This window comes from Fistularia commersonii, chromosome 5 (assembly GCF_037954325.1).
Source record: "Fistularia commersonii isolate RoL2024-O1a breed Wild chromosome 5, RoL_Fcom_v1.0, whole genome shotgun sequence".
Classification (NCBI taxonomy): Eukaryota; Metazoa; Chordata; class Actinopteri; order Syngnathiformes; family Fistulariidae; genus Fistularia; species Fistularia commersonii.
The window spans coordinates 375,396-398,903 of record NC_141288.1 but is presented as its reverse complement, the minus strand read 5'-3'; the positions used below and the strand labels follow the sequence as shown (position 1 = coordinate 398,903).

At 57.7% G+C, this 23,508-nt stretch overlaps 1 protein-coding gene across 1 annotated transcript; it reads left to right on the top strand.

Annotated features, from left to right (window-relative positions):
• Positions 1-629: 629 nt before the first annotated feature.
• Positions 630-7,464, top strand: btg1 (B-cell translocation gene 1, anti-proliferative). The gene is made up of 2 exons (XM_086146273.1): positions 630-1,042; positions 3,474-7,464. The coding sequence occupies exons 1-2, from the start codon at positions 898-900 to the stop codon at positions 3,872-3,874; spliced, it is 546 nt and encodes a 181-aa protein (XP_086002399.1). The 5' UTR covers positions 630-897; the 3' UTR covers positions 3,875-7,464.
• The last annotated feature ends 16,044 nt before the right edge of the window (positions 7,465-23,508 follow it).

The following is a 23,508-nucleotide window of genomic DNA, read 5'->3' as shown; positions in this document are numbered from 1 at the left end:
TCTGTGCTTCACTGGAACTGAAGGGGAAGTGGAGGAGGCTTCACTGGAAGTGGAGGAGGCCAGCCCTGGACCACCTCACAGAATGGTTCCTCAGCAGCTCCAGGCGTCAGGCTGATCCTGGGAGCTGGGGGGGGGGCGGAGGTCCCTCTGATCAGCTGGGTCTTCATCAGCTCATTCACATGTTCTCCAAGGTCCTTCAGGTTCTTCTCACTCACATAGAGGAAACGTTAACGTGGCGTCTCCACGCGTTCAGTTTTCCATCCGATCATCGAAGACTAAAGAGTGAAAGAGTGAATTGCTGGATATAAAGTGTTGGGGTTTCAGATTAAATCGATCCGTGTGGATGCGAGCGGTTCGAATCCCGTGTTTACGGGCCGCCGCGGCCTCCATTGTGTTTGTGTCCCCCTCCCCCACCGGCAGAAGAGAAGTTTCCTGGTTTCCGACCGCCAGTGAACGCACCGCGGCTTCCTGCGGCGGCCCACTGTTTATTTTCAGGCGGTGACGTCAGAAAGCCCCGCCCGTCCCGCTGTCGTCACAGGGCCACGCAGGGCGCCGATTGGCCAGCCGTTGTTGCTGGAGCGGCTCGCGACGGGGGGGCGGGGGGTATAAAACCCCGCCGCCCCGCTGGCGGAGCGTCACTCCGGAGGCAGGCGAAGGACCGGGAGCCGTAGGACCGGACGTGACGTGGACCGAAGGAACCCCCCCCCCCTCCCACACACACACACACACACACACACCGCTGTTTACCAACAACAGGCGCCCCCGCGGAGCCCCGCCGCCTCCACCGATAAATGCCCAGGGACTCGCCGGGACCGGAACCACTGCAGCAGCGCGGCTCGCCACCGGACCGGACTCGAACCCGCGGGCTTTGAGCTGCGGACGCGCGGCGCCTCCTCGATGCGCGCCCTCTGCTGCCGGGCGACCATGAAGCCAGAGATCAACGCCGCCGTGGGCTTTCTGTCCCGGTTCCTGCGGGTCAAGGGACACGTCAACGACCGGCAGGTCCAGACGTTCAGCCAGAGCCTGCACGACATCCTGGCGGGTAAGAACCGGGGGAGGAGCGGGGGCGCCGCGGGATTCGAACCGACGACCCGCGCCCGTCGTCGGGGACTCGAATCCGTCGGTTTCCGATCGGTCGAGCGACCGGACGGTCGAGGACGACGGAGAAGGAGAAGAAGAAGAAGCCTTTCTTTGTTCTCCCGGGGAGCCGTGGGGGGGCAGGGGGGGGAATCGGACCGACGACGGCGGATCGAGGCCGAGCAACCGGGACAAAGGGACGCGAACACTAACAAACAACATGGAGGCTCTGTGTGCGTGTGTGTGTGTGTACGTGGAACAGGGAGGGGGTTCAAACAAGGAAGTGCTTTCGGGTCGATGAGAGCGAAGAGCACAACAGCCTCGGGCGGCCCATTACGTAATGGTCCGCCAAAACCGTAATAACGGTGTAGTAACGACGTAATAACAGTGTAATAAGTCGTTATTACCGGTGGCCACCGTTTGTTCCCAGTCGAGACACAGCTCGGTGTCTGATTGGACGGCGGCGGTTCTGTTCTCCTCTCATTCATCCAAACCATATGTTGGATCCGCTCTTGGATCGGAACCGGACCCCGGGGTCCGCGGTTGGATTCCGCCCGGATTTCCCCCCTTTTGCCGACGGGGCGAACAAAGCGGCCCCCGCTGACGGGCCGCGTCTAGTTTCCTGCAGTAAACACATTCCTCCGGCTCTAAAGCCGCCATACATCTGCCCCCCCCCCCCCCCACCGCCACCACCAGGGCTGACCTATATTTTCCACATCAGGCCGGAGTCGGGTGGAGCTCCGAGCAGAAGGTCCCGGGAACTGTTTGTCCGGAGGAGCGAGAGCGAAGGGCAGCGTCGCACTAACAGACAAAAGTTTGGGTTGTAGTCTGGTGTGGGGGAGGGGAGGGGGGGCAGCGTGGAGGTCGCCCCGACACAAAGATCGGACCCGAGATCCGGATCGCTAAACCAGTGGAGCCGAGGAGGTCCCGGCGGGGGGGCGACCGCCTCGGGCTTATCGGAGTTTGGTTCTCTTGAAGAAACCCATCTGAGTTGCCCCTCCCCCAGGTTAACTGCCCCCCCCCCCCCCCCCGTCCTGGTTTTCCTGATCGGGCTGATCCGGTCCCAGCTGCTCGGGGGGGGGGGGGTTCCTTTTGTGGCTCAGCTGAAAGATCATCCGCCCCCTCGTGTGCTTTCAGGAGCTCCATTAGCTCAGCAGCAAACAGTGACAGGAAGGGGGGGGTCATTATCCTCCGATGCATACAGGTGCCCCCCCGGCTCCTGCCCCCCCCCCCCCGGCGCCCTACTTCACTTACCCCCGATTTTCACGGGACACAAAGCGCCGGGCAACAACGGGAATTCAATCCGGACGGGGTTTCTAAGGGCCGGAGCAGGTTTCTAACCGGCAGCCGTCGGCGGAAAATAAAATGGAGGAGTCTTTGTGTGGCCGAGGAGGAGGAGGAGGAGGAGGAGGAGGAGGAGGAGGAGGAGCGGCGGCGGCGACGCTCACTTCCTGGTTGTTGGTCTGGATGAAGGCAAACTTCAGAAAAACAAGGCTGGTCCCTTTAAGGGGCGGAGCCTGAGTCCCAGATGGCGGCTGAGACTCCCACACTCCCACACTCCGGGTGTTTTTGTTCTGCCAGTCGGAGCGAGGGGGGGGGGGGGGTGACGGCAGCCGAGGGGGGGGTTGTGCAACTCAATGGCCTTCTCTTTGTCACGTAGGCCCAGGGCGCCGCCGGCCGCCTGTTTATGGCTGCTTATCAGGCCCACAACAGGTGGTGGTGTTTTTCTGCTCCACCCCCACAACCAACCCCCACCCCGTCTCCATGATTGGAGGATTGATTTCCACCCCCCGGTGGCCTACATGGACTTTTTTTGTTTTTCCCCTCAGTGTTTCAACCCAGCGGCTCCCAAAAGGAACACACCTTGTTACCTTCTCGGCTAATAGCTAATATTTTGCTGATTTAAAGAAAGAGATCCCGCGAGTCAGGCAGGAAGTGACGGTTCAAGGGTGACCTCCTCGCTCGAGTCGTCGTCGGTCGCAGCGGTTGAGAAGGTTTAAGAGGATTAAAATCCAAAGTGGGTGAATGGAGGTGAAGATGCTCCAGTGACTCCAGGGAGCGACATCTGGTGTGTCTGCCTTCCGTGGAGCGCCGCAAAGGTGGCGAGGGCCACGGCGGGCGCCACGCCGACAAACCGCAGGCCTCTAACGGCTTCGAGGGCCTTGCTTCCTTCTGACGGCTCCACAATGTCAGGCGGACTTTAGCGCGAGCGCGTCCGGGTTCACGATTCGCTCGTTATCGCGCCCGCGCCGACAGGTAGCCCGGAGCGAGCGACCGGTAGCCCGGAGCGAGCGACCGGTAGCCCGGTGCGAGCGACCGGTAGCCCGGTGCGAGCGGCAGGTAGCCCGGGGTATGCGAGGGTCGCAGCTCACGTGCGCATCTTCTTGTCTCCGCAGAGCAATACAAGCACCACTGGTTCCCGGACCGGCCCTGCAAAGGCTCGGGCTACCGCTGCATACGCATCAACCACAAGATGGACCCGCTGGTGTGGCAGGCGGGCCAGCGCATCGGCCTGACCATCCAGCAACTCTACCTGCTGCTGCCCAGCGAGCTGACGCTCTGGGTGGACCCCTTCGAGGTCTCCTACCGCATCGGCGAGGACGGCTCCATCTGCGTCCTGTACGAGTCGCAGCCGGTCCCCGTGGGGATGCAGGTGGGCGCCGGCGCCGGCGCCCCCTCGGCGTCCGCCGGGCCGGTGAGCCCCATGGTGGACAGTCACATCAGCTGCAAGGAGGAACTGATGGTGCTGGGCAGGACCAGTCCCTCCAAGAACTTCATGATGACGGTGTCCAGCTAGAGAGGCGCCGCCCGACCGCGGCGTTCTTCTGTTCAGGGTCGACCCGCAGCCGGTTCTGTGCGACCGGTCTTTTCAAAGCTAAGATGATGAAATGAAATAGTGAAAGAGGAAAAAAAAGCTAAAGAAAAAAAAAAACAGAGGATGTGCCCCCGTCGTCCAGGTGATGGAAACCGTTGACCCCCCCCTTCCCCCCCTTCCCCCCCCCCCCCCCCCATGATCATCTCTTCTGTTGTGTTTTTGGACCAGCTGGTTACTCCCGTTTTCAGGAGAGGCTTTGTGGAATGGAACTGTTGGGGCAGCTAAACCAACCGACCAGGAACACGGCGTGGAGACCGGCTCCGGCTCCGCCTCCTCCCATCCCGACTGTAAACAAGGTGGCGACCGGCTCCGCCTCGGCGGGGGCCGTCGGCATCGACTTTGCACTTTTCTTACTTGTGGTTACTATGGGTACATGACGAACGCGCCGAACACCAAACCCCCGAATCGGAAGGAGTTCTCACCGGGGACGCTTCACCCCCGCTCGAGTTTCAGAATCCACATTTGCCCCCCGGTATTCTGTTGATTCCTGCGTGAGGCGGAGGAGGCCGAGGTCCAGGCGAGGCCTTTCCTCCTCAGAGCTCAGAGTGAAGAAACGCCCAGCAAGAGCTTCTCTATTTTCTATAAAACCTCTTTTTGGACCACAGGGAGTTGGTTCTTCACCCTGAAGCTGCTGCAGCAAAGGCCTCCGTCCCCACGCCTCCTCCTCCTCCTCCTCCTCCTCCTCCTCCTCGAGCCCGACTTCACCTCCTCCCGTATGTAAGTGCAAGTGGAATGTGTCGTGACAGCTGTTGCCCATGGTTACCAGCGTGTCCGTTGCACTGTCGCCATCCCGCCGCCCGTGTGTGTGTAGCTTTTCGGGGGTCGCCGCCTCCTGCCGACCCCCCGTTTTAACTGAATGTTGTTGAATCTAGCAATCAAATTCCTGTGTTGTGACCCCATCCCTGAACGCGTCTCCTCATTTCCCGCGTCGCCGAATCTCACCGCAGCGCGAGGCGGCGGCGGCGGCGGCGGGGGGGTGGGGGTTGTTCTCCAACCCAATGGACGCTCTTCCTCCCGGCCCTCCGATTTGACCTTGAATGCACTTTGACGTCGGATTGTGTGGGATGTGCACGCCCTCGATGAAATCGCATTGCATTCCATCCATTTCGAATGTCACCTCCTCGCCGTTCGTCCGTTCCGCCGCTCCCTCGGCGGCGACGTCGCCAACTCTGGATTTCAATTCTTTTTGTTAACACTGTATTTGTGAACATTTCGGAGCCGTTGTCGTTCGGGCGGAGGCGCGAGAGGCGGGCGGGCTGTCGCCCGTTGCTACGGCACTGTTCCTCGGCGCTCCGGAGGCGGAGCTCGGCCGAGAGGAGGCGTCGCTCGCTGAGGTCGGGACGAGGCGGCGACCGGGCGAGACTCCCGGCGTCGAGCACTGACTTTACGGAGATTAACTTGAACGGCGGCGAGCCGGGCCGGCGTGGATCCTCTGCGGTGACGTCCGGAGCCCCTGGCAGGCAAAGAGCCCTCTAGTGAGCGCTGCCTTAAGGAGACATCTTTTCCACCAATAATGAGCCATTTCAAACCAATAGCAGGCTTAGGCCGAGCCGTTCCGGTGCGGCGGCGCCCGGAAGCGTGGCCGGAGCCGGACCGCCAGCTTCGCCTCCCCGCGCCTCTCGGTGAGGGATGGCCAGAGTGCCTCAAGTGCCACATATCGCCCCTCAGCTCAGACCTCATGTACAGCCTAAAGCCAGCCGCTATGCTGCTCGCCGCCCCCTGCGCATGCAGGTAGACCCAATGTGACACATATCATCGTCCATCTCCGCGGGGGGTCGGGCGAGGAAGGCGAGGACGAGGCGCCGGTCGGCGGAGGAGGGGCGGCCGGGGCCGGACACTCGTCCAGGGCAGCTAAAATCCCTCCGGTCGCCCCCCTCCGGACTCAGACGCCGGCCCTCGTCCCGACCGCAAGCCTTCGACCCTCCCTCGGAATCGACGGAGAAGAAAACCAGCGCGCTCGAGCCGCACGAGGCGGGGGGGCGCCGGCGAGGGGCCGCGGGTGTCGGATGAAGCGCCGAGGGTATCCGACCGTCGTCTTCTGTTTTCATCTCACTGGATTGCGCCGCGTTTAATTACTGAGTAGCAACTGTTGTTTACATGCACGTGAAAAGGTGCGGCGGCGTTGTGACGCACCGCCGCCCGAACCCCGTCCCTCGGTTCAGGCGGCGATCGGGACCGGCATCTGCCCGAGCAGACGCCGGAACGGCCGGAGGCATTAGCCGCCGGTCAAATCTCTGGCGGCGAGCCGGTCCACCAGACATCTCCAGACCGGCGGGCGTTTAAGCTCCCCTAAGCCTGAGAGGATCACGGGCAGGAGAGCTGGAGCCTTTGACGCTTCGCCGCCTCCATCGGCGCTCTCCCTCGCCATCCGGGGGAAGCCTGATCCGACGTCGGCCAGACGGAGGCGAGGAGGGGAGCCGGCCGGGCCGGCGGCCCAGGAGGGAAGCTACCGCGGCCCGAAGCGGCGCCGCTCCGTACCGGCGGCCCAGTGGGGTCGCGAGGCGGTCACCCGACCGTGGCGCCGGTCCGCCTCTTCGTCTGCTTTTGAAAGGCTTTTTAATCTCCCATTATAATCCAGACCTCGTTTTTAGACCTCCGCTCCCCCCACCAAAAAAGAAAAAAATTGAAACGAATCCCCTTCGCCCCCTTCTCTACCGGTTGAGGTTCTCAGCATTGTTGCATATTTAAATGGCATCCATTCAGCTTGTGCACACATCGGTCTCAGAATCCTTTGTAAGAGTGCTTCGGGGTTTAAAAAAGAGAAAAAATAGCACATGAAATGCACTAAATATGTCAAGTTGAAGTGGTGTGAGGTTTTCAAGGAGGCGTCTCCTGGAATGTACTGCCAAACTCAGGCCTCGGATACCCTTGCGGAAGGCGGCGCGCGGCGGCGTGAAACGGGACGGCGAGTCGGATTCTCGCCGCCTTCACGTCGGGGGTGTTTCCCCTCTCGTAGAATGTATCGCGACCGTACGACGAGCGGCGGAGTTCGTGATGCGACGCGCGGGAAGTGCCAACGATCGCCCGACCCGGACGCTTTCGCCGCGTCGTCCTTTTTCGTACTTCATCTTCTAACGCGGATGACGCTTGTTGGCGAGCGAAGCCATTTTGCGACGGGAGCGTTGGCGAGGACCAAAGTCGTTTTGGTGAGAGACGTAGTTTCCACGATCTGTAAGCAGCGACGTATCCTTTGTTTTTTATTTCTCTTTGGGGTATTTTTTCCTGTTTTTCTTCCTTTTTTTTCTCTTTTTTTCCTCTATTTACTTACAAAACCAGAAAAGAGATAAAAAAAATCTGAGCGTACCCAAGAAGAGAGGCCGTCTACCTTGTGATCTCCCGTCAGTACATCTTTATCGTGTCCCCTTTCTTCACCTTGGGTATGTCGTGATGAACTGCTGTAAATTTGTACAGTTCATGTAAATTGATTGTGCGGAAGTTGTACAGATTTCTATATTTTGGAAGAAAAGTTTTTTTTTTCTCTGTAATAAAAGATTTCCTATCTTGGCATCAAACCGCCGGCGGCCTGTCGTCATTCGAACCGTCCGGTCGGACGGCGCGTTCGAGGAGAAGCTTCCTCTCTGCCGTGAAACGAGCGGCGAGGCCGGACGGGAACCCGAGCCGGCGGCCCGGAGGAGTGACAGGGACATCTGGGTCCTTCTCGCCAAAACCTCCCCCGGGGCAGAAGAACCAACTCGCTCGGATCCATTTACGCCTTCCAAAGACGCGACTGCGACGAACCGGCGCGAGGAGAGAGACGAGCCTCCTGGGTTCAGACGTCGGACGATCAGCCGGAGACTCGCAGATAACGGCGAGGTTACGACGAGTCCTTTGCCGCTTCGCCTTAGAAGAAGATCTGCTCCCTGCTCGGAGAATCAAATCCAAACTCTCCCCCGGCTGACGTCCTTCCTCTAAAAGCTCAGTTCTGGTTCCCGACCGGCCGTGAGCTCGGAGTGCCCGCCATCGCAGGCCGAGACAGATGGCGGCCTCAGCCGGGATTCTCTCAAACAAGCGAAAAGGTGCTAACTCAGCCAGGGCGCCGGCACGCACGACACCGCCGCGCACGAATCAGCCGACTCTGCAAAAACCCCGGGTTCGGATTAAGACCGCAATCCTTTGCAAGCACTCGAAATCACCCAGGTCGCTAAGCAGCAGGCGGGGAAAGAAAACATTTGGCTCGTTTTGACACAGACAATGGAGGCAACCAGAAGAGCTGGTTTAGCAGGAGGCGGGAGCGCCGAGGGCGCCGAGGGCGCCGAGGGGAGGGAAGGCGACGGCCTGCGGTTTAAGTCGGGGTTTGCCTCTCCAAACACTGGCCTCTGCTTCTCAGCTTCTCAGCCGACAGGGAACGAAGCTACCAGTTGTCACTTGTCCATCATCGGCACGAACATTCAGACGAGACGAGGTCTTGGAGCCGACAAAGTCCGGACGGGCCGGCAACAACCCTGACCCTGACCCTAACTCTTCATTTTCCCCGAACCCAAAGGCACGAGTCGATAAGTCCTGACATAGATACATTTTATAGCCATTATCATGTCGCAGCAGCACAGTGGAGCCTCCAGGTTCTTCCCGGGTCCCCGAGTTCCTCCCACAGTCCAGACACGTGCAGGAAGTTCACTGGAGACCCGACGTCATGACGTCACCCAGACGTGTGAATGAGAGGGTGGACGGTCTCGGAGTGCAGGACGAGCGGGACAAAAAAAAACAGAATAAAACTGTGAAATTTGTTTTAGCAGATAAGCAACAGAGGAGGGTGTGACAGCACCAGGGGGTCCACAAACATCTCCGCCGGCGACCCGAGCTCTGATGGTCGCCGCGGAGCTTCAGCCGGGCTCCTGATGAAACCGCGCCGTAACATCTCAGCGCCGGCATAGCAACCGGGTCGGCCTGTCGATTCCATTCGACCGGAGCAAAGCGTCAGAGGGCGTTGGACTCACCCATCGCCTTGGAAACACGAGGAGATTATTTTCACCGCGCCGGTCATGATGACCTCAGCATCACCTCAGCATCTCCCGCGCGCCCGTCTAACCGGACGCTCTCGGCTCCCTCGCCTCGCCTCGCCTCGGCTCGGCCCGCCGCGACGTCGGTGCATCGAGCACAGCCGGCGTGAACAAAGGCCCGTCGAGTGACGGCGAGCCGGTGTCTGCTAGCAGGAGGGCAGCAGACATCTGGGGCCGCTTTAGCACCGGCAAGATGGCGGGTCGAGTGTTCGCGCCTAAACGACAGGAGCTACGCCACGGCTGCACGCCACCCTTTAGCGCCTCGTGCTCGGGGCCGTGCGTCTGCGGTGCCGAGGCACTTGTGGAAAATGGGCACCGCAGTACATTTGGTGCAGTGGTACCCCTGGAAGCAGCAGTGGTACCCCTGGAAGCAGCAGCAGCAGCTCCGGGGTCAGTCGCAGTCGTGGGTGCAGTCGTACTTCTGGGCGCAGTAGTACCCGTGTTTACAGTAGTACCCGTGTTTACAGTAGTACCTGTGTTTTCAGTAGTACCTGTGTATCCAGTAGTGCTTGTGTTTTCAGTAGTACCTGTGTTTACAGTAGTACCTGTGTATCCAGTAGTGCTTGTACACACAGTAGTGCGTGTGCATACAGTACAACTTGTGTATCCAGTAGTGTTTGTGGGTTCAGGGTTAAAGACAGAGCGAAGGAGTGTTGTTGCTTTGTATCATCATGAAGTTCAGTCTGTTCCGTATCTCCCTGGACGTGCGTCCACCGCCTGCCGCACCACGTCGTCCTTCAGCAGAGACGTCCGCTGCGATCCTGTGCGACTCCTCCCTTCCACACCCTTTGTGCGTCACTGAAACCAAGGACGAGTTGGTTCCTCCTTGAATGAGATCCTCCTCCGGGGTGAAGAAGCTCTACCAGCTGTCACACTGCTTTCCATCAGGCCGCCTGGAAGCCGCCGAGCCCCGACTCGCGTGACGCCCCCGTGTCCAAACAGAAGCTCCGCATGAATCTGAAGCCGGCTGAGATGATAGCTGCTTCTGAACCCTTCTGAGGAGGCTCCAGCCCCGGCTCGGTTCCAGGAAGTAGCCTCCTCCGGTTTTGTGCCTCCACAGTCGGCGAGGGTCCTCGGTTGGACCTGCGTGACCCGGGTCTGCAACGTGCCAACGAACCACCGAAGAAGACCGGGAAGACGACATCCGAGGTCTGGTGATGATCACCGAGCCCCCGGGCCAGAGCCCGCATTGGATCAGGAGCCGAGATGGTCCTCGGAGCCCGAAGGTCCACGTCTTGGTTCCTCTGCTGTTTAGATGCAGCGAGAAACAGCCTTGATCCTGAAAAGCTTCTAGGAACTGCAAGAAGTTGCTACGGTGAGAAAGCGGCTGAAGTCGTCCCGCTGGACCTGGACCTCCTGGCTGCCCCGAAGGAGGAGGGAGGACATCGCGGCGGGCCGAGGCGAGGCGAGGGAGCCGAGAGCGTCTGGTTAGACGGGCACGCGGGAGATGCTGAGGTGATGCTGAGGTCATCATGACCGGCGCGGTGAAAATAATCTCCTCGTGTTTCCAAGGCGATGGGTGACCTACATCAGGGGAGCGGGAAGATGTTCTGCCCCTGAAGACACCAAGTCCACACAGATGATCGCAGACCCATGGAGACGCCACAGAGGACGGCGCAGATGACCCGCCCTCGGGGACGACCGGCCTCAGGATGCCGTGGATCTGGACCGAACCCGCCCGGAGTCCGGGGGCCGTCAAAGCTTATCTTCTCATCTCCATCAAAGTGGTGCACCAAACACTTTTACTGGGACCTCCTCTGAGAGAAACCAAGAAGGATCAAAGAATCTGAGGCCATGTTCTCCAGATACTGTGATCATGAAAGGTTTGGTGCTTTTATACAACACATGAACACGGAGGGCAGCAGGACACAGCAGCCGCTGCACGGAAAGACATCTGCTGCCACGCCAGGAGGTCCGGAGACCTAAAGGTCTGGAGGCCAGGAGGTCTGGAGGTCTGGAGGCCAAGAGGGTAGCGTCCCGTCTTGTCCTGCAGTCAATATATCTCCTCAGGAGAACACAGAGAACGGGAGCTTGATTCCGCCTGAGGTTTCTGTTCTTCACCCCAGAACAGACCTCCTCCAGGTCTTTATCTCCTCCTGGCAGATTCTTCTCCTATCGCTCCTTGTCTGTCCCACCTCGCCCCCTCGCCTATCTTCACCCCCGCTCCAGCGAGCTGTCAGTGGAGGACCTCCATCCGGACCCGTCACGCCTTGTAGGGCCAAAGAAGAGGCTCCACTTCATGTGTTCGCAGCCGTGGCCGTCGGGCAGCTTTGACCGAGTCGGCGGGGCAGAAAGACCTGCAGCAGGTCCACCAAAGACCCCGAACCCCCAGGAACCACATGGTGAACAGCTGACGTATGCGTGAGAGGGTGGGTGGCGGTGCAGAGAACTAACCAACCAACCAACCAACCAACCAACCAACCAACGTGGATCTGGCCGAGTGACGGTGCTCTGTGGAAACTCCCATCTTCCGCATATCAAGAGTTCAGTTTCGACCAAACGACGGGTTTTGGTTTTGCTTCGGCGGCGTGAAGCCGTCCGTTCAGCGCTCGGGGATCCAACGGCCGCCTGCCGGAGAGTCGCCCCCCCGCCAGAGGCTCCGTGGATCCACGCTCGGTACCAAGTCTGCCGCTTCTTCCGCGGCGCCCCAGACGTACGTCGTGGCGCCCGGCGGCGGCGGCGGGGAAACCGAGGAGGAAGTCCCGCGGAGGGGATTCCCCCGTCGTTTTCTGTCCGCCCGCCATGATTCCTAGGAGCTGATGCGAAGCTCCGAAACCCCCGGACGATTCCGCCGTCCATCCGCCGTCTCCTCCCACATGTGGTCGTGGAGACGGCGGCCGTCACACACTCGGGCAGCTGATTCCTGCGGCCGGCCTGCTCCAATCAGCAGCCGGCGCTATGAGGAACCAGCATCCTAAATATAGCCCGGCCTCGGGGCTCAACAAGAGGCCCTCTACATGCAGGTTGACCACACACACACACACACACACACACACACACACACACACACACACACACAGAAGTGCAAGCATGCATTAATGCACACACTCACACACCGTCAAACAGGCCCAGACGTGTTTAGTCTGGAGCCTTTGTTTAAAAATAAAGTGGGCACTCAGAATCGATAGCGAGGTCCTCTCTGGAGCTTAAACCCAGGAGGTGGCCTCACACACACACACACACACACACACACACACACACACACACACACACACACACACACACACACACTGAAACTGAAGGCCATTTGCGTCTTTGTTCATCGGGTTTCTGCTGACTGGAGGAGGAAAGTCCCCTCGGAGGCGAGGCAGCAGCTCCCGCTGGTCCTGCCGTGGAAGCGAGCAGCAGGTTCCACCTGAGGAACGCCGCCTCCACCGAGAAGATCAAACCGGAAGACGACGCGTGTTCATTTAAAGCCGCCGCTTCTTGTAAACATGAACGCTCGGTGCCTTCGAAGCGCAGTCATCTGGGGACAACGTGGGTTTGGTTCCTCCTGGTTGGGTTTTACTGAGAAAGCGACAGGAAGCAGTTGGCGCGTGCGCCTCGGCCACTTCCTGTTTACCCCGATGTGAAGACGTTCCGTGCCAGACGAGGTTTACTGGAGGCCGAGGAGAGGAGGAGGCCACAAGGTACCGCCGCAAAACATTCGACCTGAAAAGCGAGGGGGAAATTTACTGAGACTGAAAGCAGCTGACGGCATCTGCTCTTTGTCCCTGAGCGGAACACAGCTGCGTGGGTGAACACACACACACACACACACACACACACACACACACACACACACACACACACACACACACACACACTGTCAAACACCTTGAAAACAGTCAGTAGCATCTCTGACCTCGAGACCTCAGGAGAAACTGAAAATGGCAATTTCACGCAACACTACTAACACACAGGCAGTCACACACACACACACACACACACACACACACACACACACACTGCCAACTACAACAATGAAATCCCTCTTCAATGGTGGCCATGCTGAGACGTGTTCCGTCCCGGCCGCTGCTCGTGTTTGCTCAGACGTGAGTCTCCTGTGGACCTTCTCGCTCGCCGCCGGGACGCTGAGAAGCTCCGTCACAGCCAAAAACATGGAAACAAGCAAAACCACCGGTGACCTACATCAGACCTACATCAGACCTACATCAGATCATCAGCTTAATGAGTCACTGGAACCACGAGCGGCTTCCCTCCACTCGACTGAGCCTTTGCGGGAGGAACCCGGAGGAACCCGGAGAACCCTGAGGAACCTCACGCAGACACGGGAGAACCGGAGATTCTGCACGGGAAGGAACCCAGCGGGAATCTGACCCGGGACCTCCTGCTGGGAGGAGGAGGAGGAGCCGACATCAAAACATGTGCATGAGGAGGTGAGCGGTCGTACGCCTCTCTGTGATTGGTCCGGGGAGACCCCGCCTCCCGTCGGGTCGCGGCGTTGAAAGGCGAACGGAGCGACGACGAACGGATGAATGTTGATCCATCAGACGTCGGCGGGAGACGTTCCCGTCCCCGTGTGGCGGACGATCGGCGAGTCGCCGACGAGCCAATCAGAAACGACCAAACACAGAAACCCCTCCCCCCGTTTCAGACCCGGTTCTAGAAGGATCCGGGGCAGCCGGGCTGGAATGGTGGACCGGCGCCAGGCATTCCTGCGCCGCCTCTCTGCACCCTCTGCTTGGCCTACTTGTGTCAGCACGTAAACCACGTAGAACACACTCACACACACACACACACACACACTCGAAACTCAAACACTGTGGGGGTGGAGGTTTGTGGAGGCGGTGGGTCTGTGTGTGTGTGTGTGTGTGTGTGTGTGTGTGTGGGGAGGTGTTCTTACAAAATGTTCTCCAGAGTGTAAACAAAGACTCGGGGAGGGAGAACGGTGAAGATACAAACAGGCATCACATGCACTCACATGCTCCGTCACTCCGACAACAAAGACCAGTCTGGAGCAGCTTTGTGCCTTCCAGCGTATACACACACACACACACACACTTAAAGGTACAGTATATGAAAGAGCGTCGAGTGATTGCACACACACACACACACACACACACACCCCCGCAGCGCTCCAGGAGCCCCTGGCACAGGAAACATCTGCCTCTCTTTGTGTCCTCGTATTCTCTCTCTCTCTGAGTGTGTTTTCTCCACTCGGCTCCATTTGTCCCAAACATCTGCGCCGTGGCCACAGAAGAGTCAAAACCGTCACTCTGCAGTCCAGAAGAAGCGTCCGCTGACGGCCGTGGCTTCAGAGTTCCTCTGAGCGCCTACGAGTTCCACCGGAAGCGTAAAAAGACCCTCCCTCGGAGGAGCTGAGCTCCCCGGATGCTCCGAGGTGCTGCAAGAACCAGCCGAGGACTTTGACCCGCCGGATCCAGGCGGATCCAGGCGGATCCAGGGCTCCTCGTCCACCTGAGCCGCAGACCTTCAGGGAGTCGTCCGCTCCGGGAGGCACCAAGCCTTTTCTACCTTCTCCAGTTTGACCCTGGAATCATAATAATAGTAGCTGATCCTTTGTCAATCCCTCGTGGGGAAACTGGTCCTCTGCAATGAAGCCGTCCTGGAGGAACGTGAGGCTGCCGAGGAGCGGCGAGAGCTTCGGCGTGTCCCTCAACATCACGCGGACACACGAGGAGGAGCCGGAGATCCAACCGGGAACGTCGGCTTCCAAAGACGATCGCCGGACCTCCTGCGCCGCGACGCCCGAATAACAGAAAGAGAGAACGGCGTCTCCATCCTCCACATCTCCACCTCTGCTCCCGCCTGGCCGTCGGTGCCAAACAGACTGCGCTGGTCTGAAGAACCTTTGCAGAACCGGCGAGTGAAAGCAGAAGCTCTGAGGAGCAGGAGGTCCACGATCACTATCTCCCCTGGGTTGCAGGGAGCCGCCTTCGGATGCGGGACCGGAGGCGGCCAACGCGACCCGACGCAAAGAGGACGCTCTGCACGGGAGCCGCCGCACGCCGTCGTACGGTGTCTTCTAGAAAGGTCCACCCCACCTCTGGTTCATCCTCAAACTAAAACCTGAAGGAGGTGGACTCAGCAGATGGAGCTCACAGATACTTGTTCCTCATCTTCAGGAGAGCAACGTAAGTCGACTCTGACGCCCACCAGTGCTTTGACACCTCCTCACCTTCACCGTGTTTGAGCAGCTTCATCTCCCTGTCACTGTGGGACTGCAGGCCTGAAGATGAAGATGCACATGAGGAGCACCTGGACATGGTGACAGGTGTTTTTGGCATGACAGGAACGCTGTTCTTCTGGCGCTCGCTGACGTGAAGGACCGCCGTCCAGTCGAGATGAGGTTCCCCTCCGCGTGCCTCCATTAGCTCTCCTCCCCAGGGAGGTAGAAGGTCCTCTGTGAACATCTGCAGCGTGGCTTCTCCACAATTTAAGTGATGAGCAGCAGGGACGAGCCCTTCCTCCGCAGAAGAACCCGTCCAGGAGGAGTTTTTAATGAATTCTTGTCAGGAGCTGTTCTTCTCACCGAGGCTGCGTCCGACCTCATCCAGAGCAGCGTTTATCTTCTCCCACGTTCTCCTCGGACGCTTCGGGAGAAACACATTCCAGACCGAACGGGACAATAAACACTTTGAATCTTTCGATTCCTTTGAACCCTTTGAATCTTCTGAATCTGATTTCTGTCCTTTGGCTGGAGAGCTGAGGCGGGGCCACCTTCTCCACCTTCTCCACCTTCTCCACCTTCTCCACCTTCTCCTCAAGACCAGGATCCCCCCGCCAGCAGATGCTTGCTGTGTGTGTGTGTGTGTGTGTGTGTGTGTGTGTGAGCTGGTAGCTCTGCACATGCATGCTAACAATGCCACCAGTTGCTGTGGGTGGAAGCTCCCTGGTTGTCTGCCAGCACGTGTGTGTGTGTGTGTGTGTGTGTGTGTGTGTGAGAGAGAGTGTGTGTGTGTTGGGGGTGCTAACCACAGGACAATGGAGGGTGTGAGCTGTCCGGGGGAGGGAGGCTCTGAAGTAGTGGGAGGGTGTGTGTGTGTGTGTGTGTGTGTGTGTGTGTGTGTGTGGAGATGAAGCCAGACAGATGGGATGACAATGAGCCCCCCCCCCCGCAGAAAGGCCTTCCATTCCTTCATTCCTTCACGTTCTCACATGAGAGTCTCGTCCTCTTTCAGCCCTTCTCTTTCTTCCCTTCTTCTCTCTGACACTCTTCCTCTTCTTCTTCTTCTTCTTCTTCTTCTTCTTCTTCCTCTCCTTCTTCTTCTTCCTCCTCCTGGTCTGACAAAGAGAGGAGATATCAGGCGTTCCTCTCCCCTGGAGCTTCCCATCACCTCCTTGGGTTTCCTCAGAGCGTCAGCTGTCAGGAGGTGAGCAGGTGTCATCTCCTCACGTTGTCCTCCACCCTCAGGCCTGGGAGCGGCAGGGAGGCGGGGCCTCGCCGTCCTCTCGCTCTCCGGTCAGATCCTGGATCCGCCATCGCTTCGCCGCCAAGCTTCTGAGAAGGCGGTTTGTGTTTCCTTCACAGCGAGGAGATCTGGTGAAGGTCATGAAGGTGTCATGATGATCACGTCGCTACGATGAAGATGAACAATGTTCAGGTGTCTACTGGCCTCCGTGTTGGCCCGAAGGTCTGACTCGGGGAGCGGTGAAGCTGAGGTGGTCCCTCACGCTCCTGCTCTTCATCCACAGCTGATCCTGGGTCAGAGAAGAAGAGGCGTCTGGTCCATTCATGCCTTTGGACGCCGTTTCACCGGAGCCATTTTTAAAAAGCTTTCTAGCAACACGGACTGGAGCTCTTCTGTCCGGCGCCGCCTCGGAGGAGGTTTCCAGAGCTCGTGGAGGAACGTCAACATTTTGGCCGACCGGCTAACGGGCTTCTTCACCCAGCAAAGCGGCGCAGGGAGAAGATACAAACCCAGCGACCGTCTGAAGATCCAGGATCCACCGCCGCGCCTCCGGACGCCGCCTTTCTTTACTCGCCGTTCCGTCCGCTCGTCCGATTTGTCTCCGCGACGGCGAGTCACCTCCGGTCTCGCGTCGTCTGTGACGCCCGCCGAGCAGGCCGGAAGCCCGCGCACGTACGTGCACGCCCGGCCGCCTCCGGGGACGAGCCGGCCGACGCAGGCGGAGCGATGCAACGTCCGTATCCCGTGTCGTCTTATGTAACGGCTGCCCAACGCTGACGTAAAGAGGCCTCCCAAAGTGACAGGTGGCGTGTGTGTGTGCGTGCGTGTGTGTGTGCCAATTCAAGCACTGTGGCTGAAAACAACTCCATGTTTAGGAGAACATCATGACATCTAGCTGGGACCGGAGTCCACCCTGCAGGGCTTCTAGAGGGTTCCTGCTTCTGGATGTTCTGCTTGAAGCTTGAAAAGTGGAAGCCGGACGGAGCTCACAGCTGCTGTGGAACCAGGAGGACCAGGATACTTCCTGGAACCAGAAGTTTGTTTGCATTCATGTGTGACCTCGCCCACCCACACGGCAGGAACACACACACACACACACACACACACACTCCTCCTCCACCTTCATCACACGTCCACCATCTCCGCTCTGGAGCTGCTGCTCCGGCGAGGCCGAACAGGCTCGCTGCAATTTCCTCTGGCGAATCCCCGGGGCAATTATCTGCCATTACAGATGACCTGATGACCATGATGAAGACCATGATGAAGGTGATGATGGTGATGGTGATGCAGACCAATCAGTCACTGAGGTCATGGAAACTTGTGTGTTTAAAAAAAAAAAACACACACACACAGAACAAGGAAGAGGACAGATAACCGTCAACCGTTGCCAAGCAACCACGCCGTTCCACCAACAACCGGCTCAAGGTTGGGCGCCGGGTCCGAGAGACCGGAACACACACACACACACACACACACACACCAGACCAGGAATCTACACACGAGCATGTGTGTGTGTGTGTGTGTTAAAGTGAAGTCAAGATCTTTAGCCACAAGAAGAAAATACATCCAAACAGGAGTTGAGAGAGAACAGGATGCGTGCCCTGCAGACACACACTGACACGGTGTGAGAGGATTATCCATGCACACACACACGCACACACACACCTAACACACACACACACACAGGACTCCAGCAGGAGGCTGGTGTTCGGGCCGGCGCCGCAGGAAAGGTCCGCACGCTCGCCGCCGCCGCCGAGGACGGGAACATTGGCTGCTATATTTACCGTCACTAATGGGCAAGATGGCGGAGGTCTGTTCCCGTGGCGACCAGACGTCAGACCTGGGGTGACGGGTTCATCTTCAGGAGGAGACGTTTAAACGCACGCGGTGTGGAGTAACACCCCTCCTGTCCACACAGATGGTACGGCCCGTGAAGGTCCCTGTCCTTCTGAGCGGTCAAAGTTGGTGTGGCCTTCAAGGGAACATCTAGAGATGCTACCATCATCAGACCAACACAAAGATCATGCCAGATGGTCTGGGTGGATCGGTGGGTTTTACATCTGGACCATCCTGTGATCTTTCTCAGCAGGTAGATGTTCCTCCAGATGGTGTTATTCCAGAATAAAACCTGCTTTTTCCAGATCTCGCCTGGACGGTGTTTGTTATTCCATAAAACACTGTGCGGAGTCTAATTCCACGTTCTTCTCCAGATCGTGTGATGTCCACAATAACACTCCGACCGACGGTTACTAAGGAAGTGTCTCCTTCTTCTTCTTCCTGATGGTCGTCATCAGTGTTGCTTCACCCGCTGGTGAAACACTGGACGAGAACTCACGGTCCAGTGAGCTTCACAGGTCATGAAGACAGCTGGTCCTCTGACCTTAACCTGAGGAGCAGGAGACCAGGACAGAGAGGAACCGTACGAGGTCTGCGTTCCCCTGACCTTGGACAGTACACACACACACACACACACACACACACACACACAGTGGACATCCTCCAAAGCAGCAAAATCCTTGCCATTCTGTGTAACTGCCCGCAACAACACAAACAAAACACTCCAACAAACTGTGTGCATGTGTGTGTGTGTGTGTGTGTGTGTGTGTGTGTGTGTGTGTGTGTGTGTGTGTGTGTGTGTGAAGGGGGTCTGCAGTCCCTCCAGGCTGGGTTGCCGGTTCAGATCCTTTTATTTGCATGTCTTTCCGTCTTTCTTTGTTTCCCCCAAAACACGCAGGCCGTTTCCTTCCTCCCCTCCCATTGGTCGGACCGTCGCCCCCCCGACCCTCTGCTCCCTGGCAGGGCGGCGTGCAGCCAATCAGCCGCTCACACTCACACACACTCACACACACACTCACACACACTCCACCCTGCAGCCTGCACCATTGTCCCAACACCATTGGCCGAGCACAGCCTTGGCCGGGTGCCCATGTAAACAAACCCACTGCCCATCTGTCTGTCTGTCTGTCTATGTGTGTGTGTGTGTGTGTGTGTGAGTGTACCTGTCTGTCTGTGTGTGTCTGTGTGTGTCTGTGTGTGTGTGTGTGTGTGTGTGTGTCCACCCATCTCTTTTGCATCTATTCATGTCACTCTTTCACTCTTTCATTCCCCCTGCTGATGTGTCTCCTTGCTGTGCTTAGCAATTACTTAATGTACCCTCCACCCGGGGGACTCTGGGTCTGTGTGTGTTAGTGTGTGTGTTTGTGTGTTTGTGTGTGTGTGTTACTGGCAGAAACCTCCCATCCATTGCCAAAAGAACCAGTGAGGAGACCAGAAGGTCCAGGCAAGCAAGGCTTCACCTTCTGACGGCCTGCGTGATGTTCCTCTTCTCAGAGCACCTTCTCATGAAGGTCATGTCAGGTGCAGAACGTTGCACCCTCTGGGAGATCAGGAGGATGTGGTGGTTGAAGGCCAGTCTGACGTGTGCTGCACACCACGCCGTGACCATCTTCTCCACGCCCTGTCCTGCACCCACCAGGTCCCTGCTGTCATTGGGCGAGAGGCGGGACCAATCACAGAGCCACATATAGAGGCATCCGACCAGTCACCTTCACTCAGTAGATGTTCAGCAGAACCTCCTGCCAGCAGAGGCTGAAGGAGGTCCTTCAGTATCCAGGATGAAGCCTCAAAGTTCTTGCTCATCCAAGCTTTGCTCTTATTCTCTCCTTTACAACTTTTGTATGATCTTAATGTCCAACGGACCTTCCACACCTCCACCCAGCAGAGATCTTCCACACCTCCACCCAGCAGAGATCATCCACACCTCCACCCAGCAGAGATCATCCACACCTCCACCCAGCAGAGATCTTCCACACCTCCACCCAGCAGAGACCTTCCACACCTCCACCCTCAGGCTGTAGCTACAGTCATCAGTAAAGAAGTGCCTCCAGGCTGAGGAGCTCCTTCCAGCGGCAGGAGCTCAGGATCAGGGAGGACCTCAGGACAAGCAGCTGCTCCGCTCTCTTCACCTTCCCATTAGCACGTATTCAGTTAGCACTTTTCAACTAGCACGTGCTCGGTTAGCATATCTTCGGTTAGCATGCGCGCATCATGAAGAGACACCAGCCTGTCCAGAACACGGCCTGGAGGACTGCAGTGTGTGTGTGTGTGTGTGTGTGAGAGTGTGTGTGTTCTCATGACTTATTGTCAGCTGAAACCCATTAACGGCTCAACGGCCAATGAGAACATTTCATGGTTCTTGGATGGAACCACATCAATACGTCTCCATCCAGCTGCACAAGTAGAGCTGGGAAGGCAGCGATGCCTCTTCCTCCTTCTTCTTCTTCTTCTTCTTCCTCCTCCTCCTCCGTTGTTTCTCTGCAGACGGCATGAGTCCACTTATTGCACAACACATGGAGACAGCTAATAGCCGGTGGCTAGGTCAAGTAGCAGCTTGTGTGTGTGTGTGTGTGTGTGTGTGTGTGCATGAGCACAGCGATTAGCAAGAGCATGTTTGTCTGATATGTAGTGCAACTGAGCATCGCCAGAAGGACAAAAGACGAGACAGCAGCTCCACCTTTGGCCTCTCCCACACACACACACACACACACACACACACACACACACACACACACACACACACACACACACACACACACACACACACACACACACACACACACACACACACACACACACACACACACACACACACAGTCCATTGTCTCCTAACTCCTCCCCATGTTATGAGGAGCAGCAGCCTGGCTGTCCACCTCCTGCTCCACACACACGCACACACACACCCCTCTCTGGTCGCAGGACTTCCAGGACTTGGGTCTCCATGTTTGTCCGGTTCTTCATCTCCACAGACAGATGACCTTCTCCCAGCGCTTTGAGGTTTTGTCCCCAGACGTCTCCGTCCTTGGTGGTACGAGTGGAGATGTTTCCCCTGTCGATGCTCCTCGGACGTTCTCCACCTGAGCTGACGTCCAGAGCGACCTCAGCTCCTTCAACCTTGAGCACCATCTCGATGAAGAGTGGAGTGAAAGGTGAAGATCACGTTCTGAAGACGTGGTCTTCATGTCTGCTCTTTACTCCACCCCGAATGGTTATAACTGGATCTGCTCTCAGATGGTCCACATGTCTCACAGAAACAGGATTCATGGGCTCGTTGCGTGGCTGGAATGTCCATTTGTGTGTGTGTGTGTGTGTGTGTGTGTGTGTGTGTGTGCATGTGTGCGCACATTTCAAATGATTGTGTTGGGAGCGGGGGTGGGGAGGATCTTCAGCTGGGCGAGCAGGTGTTCCTCCAACTTGAAGGTTGATCATTCCATTCCAAGCTCTTCCAGGAATGCTCCTTGTGCAGCAGGCTGCCCCCCCCCCCCACTGCTTGGCTGTGTGTGTGTGTGTGTGTGTGTGTGTGTGTATGTGTGTGTGTGTGACCCAGGTCAGGTTGACCGTATCTCCGTGTCCCGTGACCTGGTGGTCCAGGGTGAAGCCCTCCTCAGGAGCGAGTGAACGATTGGCAGCAGCTGAGAGGGTTTCTAAGCAGATCCAGAAGAAGACGGTCCGTTTGGTCTTTGACAAATGTGAAGAGGAACATCTAGAGGAGCCGTCTGGATCCTCCATGTTCACCTGTCATCATCTCCGCACGTCCCCTGAACGCACCGCACTGTGTTCAGGTCATTCCCAGCATCCTCACCAGATGAACGCAGCCACCTGGAGCGAAGCCGGAGAACCCGCTTCTGCCCCCCCGCCCTCCTGGGCCGGACCCGCGGGCCAGGAGGGGCCGGCAGGAGACCCCTCAGCCCACAGGACACACACACACACACACACACACACACACACACACACACACACACACACACACACACACACACACACACACACACACACACAGTCTGTCGCGGTGATTGCACCTCCGTTCCAGCAGCTTTGTGACGCCAGCTTTCCAACAGATACGAGGGGCAGCAGGATTCTCAGGCCAATCACCACATTGAGTCCTGGTCCAGGAGCGTCCGGGCCGAGGACCATGTGGGCTGGTCCCACCTCCGGGTCGAGCCGGCAGACTGAAGAGCCCGCAGAGGAAACACTCCCAGGTGGACTGAGGTCCGAGAACCAGGAGGTCACGAGACCCTCCCGAGGTCACTCGCTAGCAACGGTTAGCATGCTAAGCAGATTTGATTCCCCACCTGCTACAAAGGTAAGCCATCACTGCTGCGTTGACCAGGTTAGCAGAACACGGATCCAACCAAACCCCGCCGCACCCCCGACAGAATGCAGGACAACATCTGGTTACGGCGTGTTTTACAAAGGCAGAGGTTGTATTTGAATGAAAGGAGCCGGCGTTAAAAGACAACACGGTTCGGCCAAACGAGCCGGACTCCATCACAACGGGACGAGTGAAGAAGCTCCGTCCGCAACATCTGTGACGTCAATCTTTCCCTCGCCCACCTCTGGACCGCGACACCGGAAAGGAACGGCGGCCTCCACGTTTATCCGTCAACACCGGGAATAAAGAACTGCTCGCCGCTCTCCAAGCCCAGAGTGGGAGGTCCGCTACGCCGGCTAGCAGTTAGCTGCTAGGGTACCGCAGGAAGCTACGATCTTATGGGATCAAATGTGGATCAGTGAGGATCGCAGGCGCTGGTCGTCCGAACCAACAGAGCTCGTGTCAGCCAACAGTGTCAGCAACGCCACACCTTCGTTGTTGGGTTCAGGTGAGGCGTCTCCTGGATGATCTCACAGGTGAGCACGCTTTCTCTCACACACCCAGCAGATCATGGATACTGTCTGCAAAATCACACAGGATGAAGTGTGCAATGAATGTGTGTGTGTGTGTGTGTTCTGTTTCCAGGGCGGTGAGAACACGATGACATCCTTCTGCTCTCACAGCTTGTCTCCACACGTCGCCTGGACAGAACTTTCTCCGTGGAGGATTTCTAAGAACTGCTGCGTGATTGGTCAGTTTTGAAGTGGGCGTGGTCAACGTGGAAACCAGAAGTGCTGTCATGTCCATTTTTGTGGCAGCACATGATGGATGGTTTGGGGATGAAATTGTGGAAATATCACAGCCAGAAAGAACCTCCTGCTCTCACACCTCCAGCCTTAGAGAGACAAACGCCACAAAAACATGACGCTCATTCAATTTGTCCAAGATTACATGATGGAGCGGACGAGAAGAACCGATCCCTTTTCTGCTGTTTGACAGAATCTCCATCGGTCCTCGTGGAACCCGGGGCGGGTC

What these genes read in the sequence shown, in the direction of transcription:
- btg1 (XM_086146273.1), top strand. Translation starts at nt 898, where the DNA reads ATGCGCGCCCTCTGCTGCCGGGCGACCATGAAGCCAGAGATCAACGCC. An exon ending in CCTGCACGACATCCTGGCGG is followed by an intron (nt 1,043 to 3,473) that starts GTAAGAACCGGG and finishes TTGTCTCCGCAG; the next exon opens with AGCAATACAAGCACCACTGG.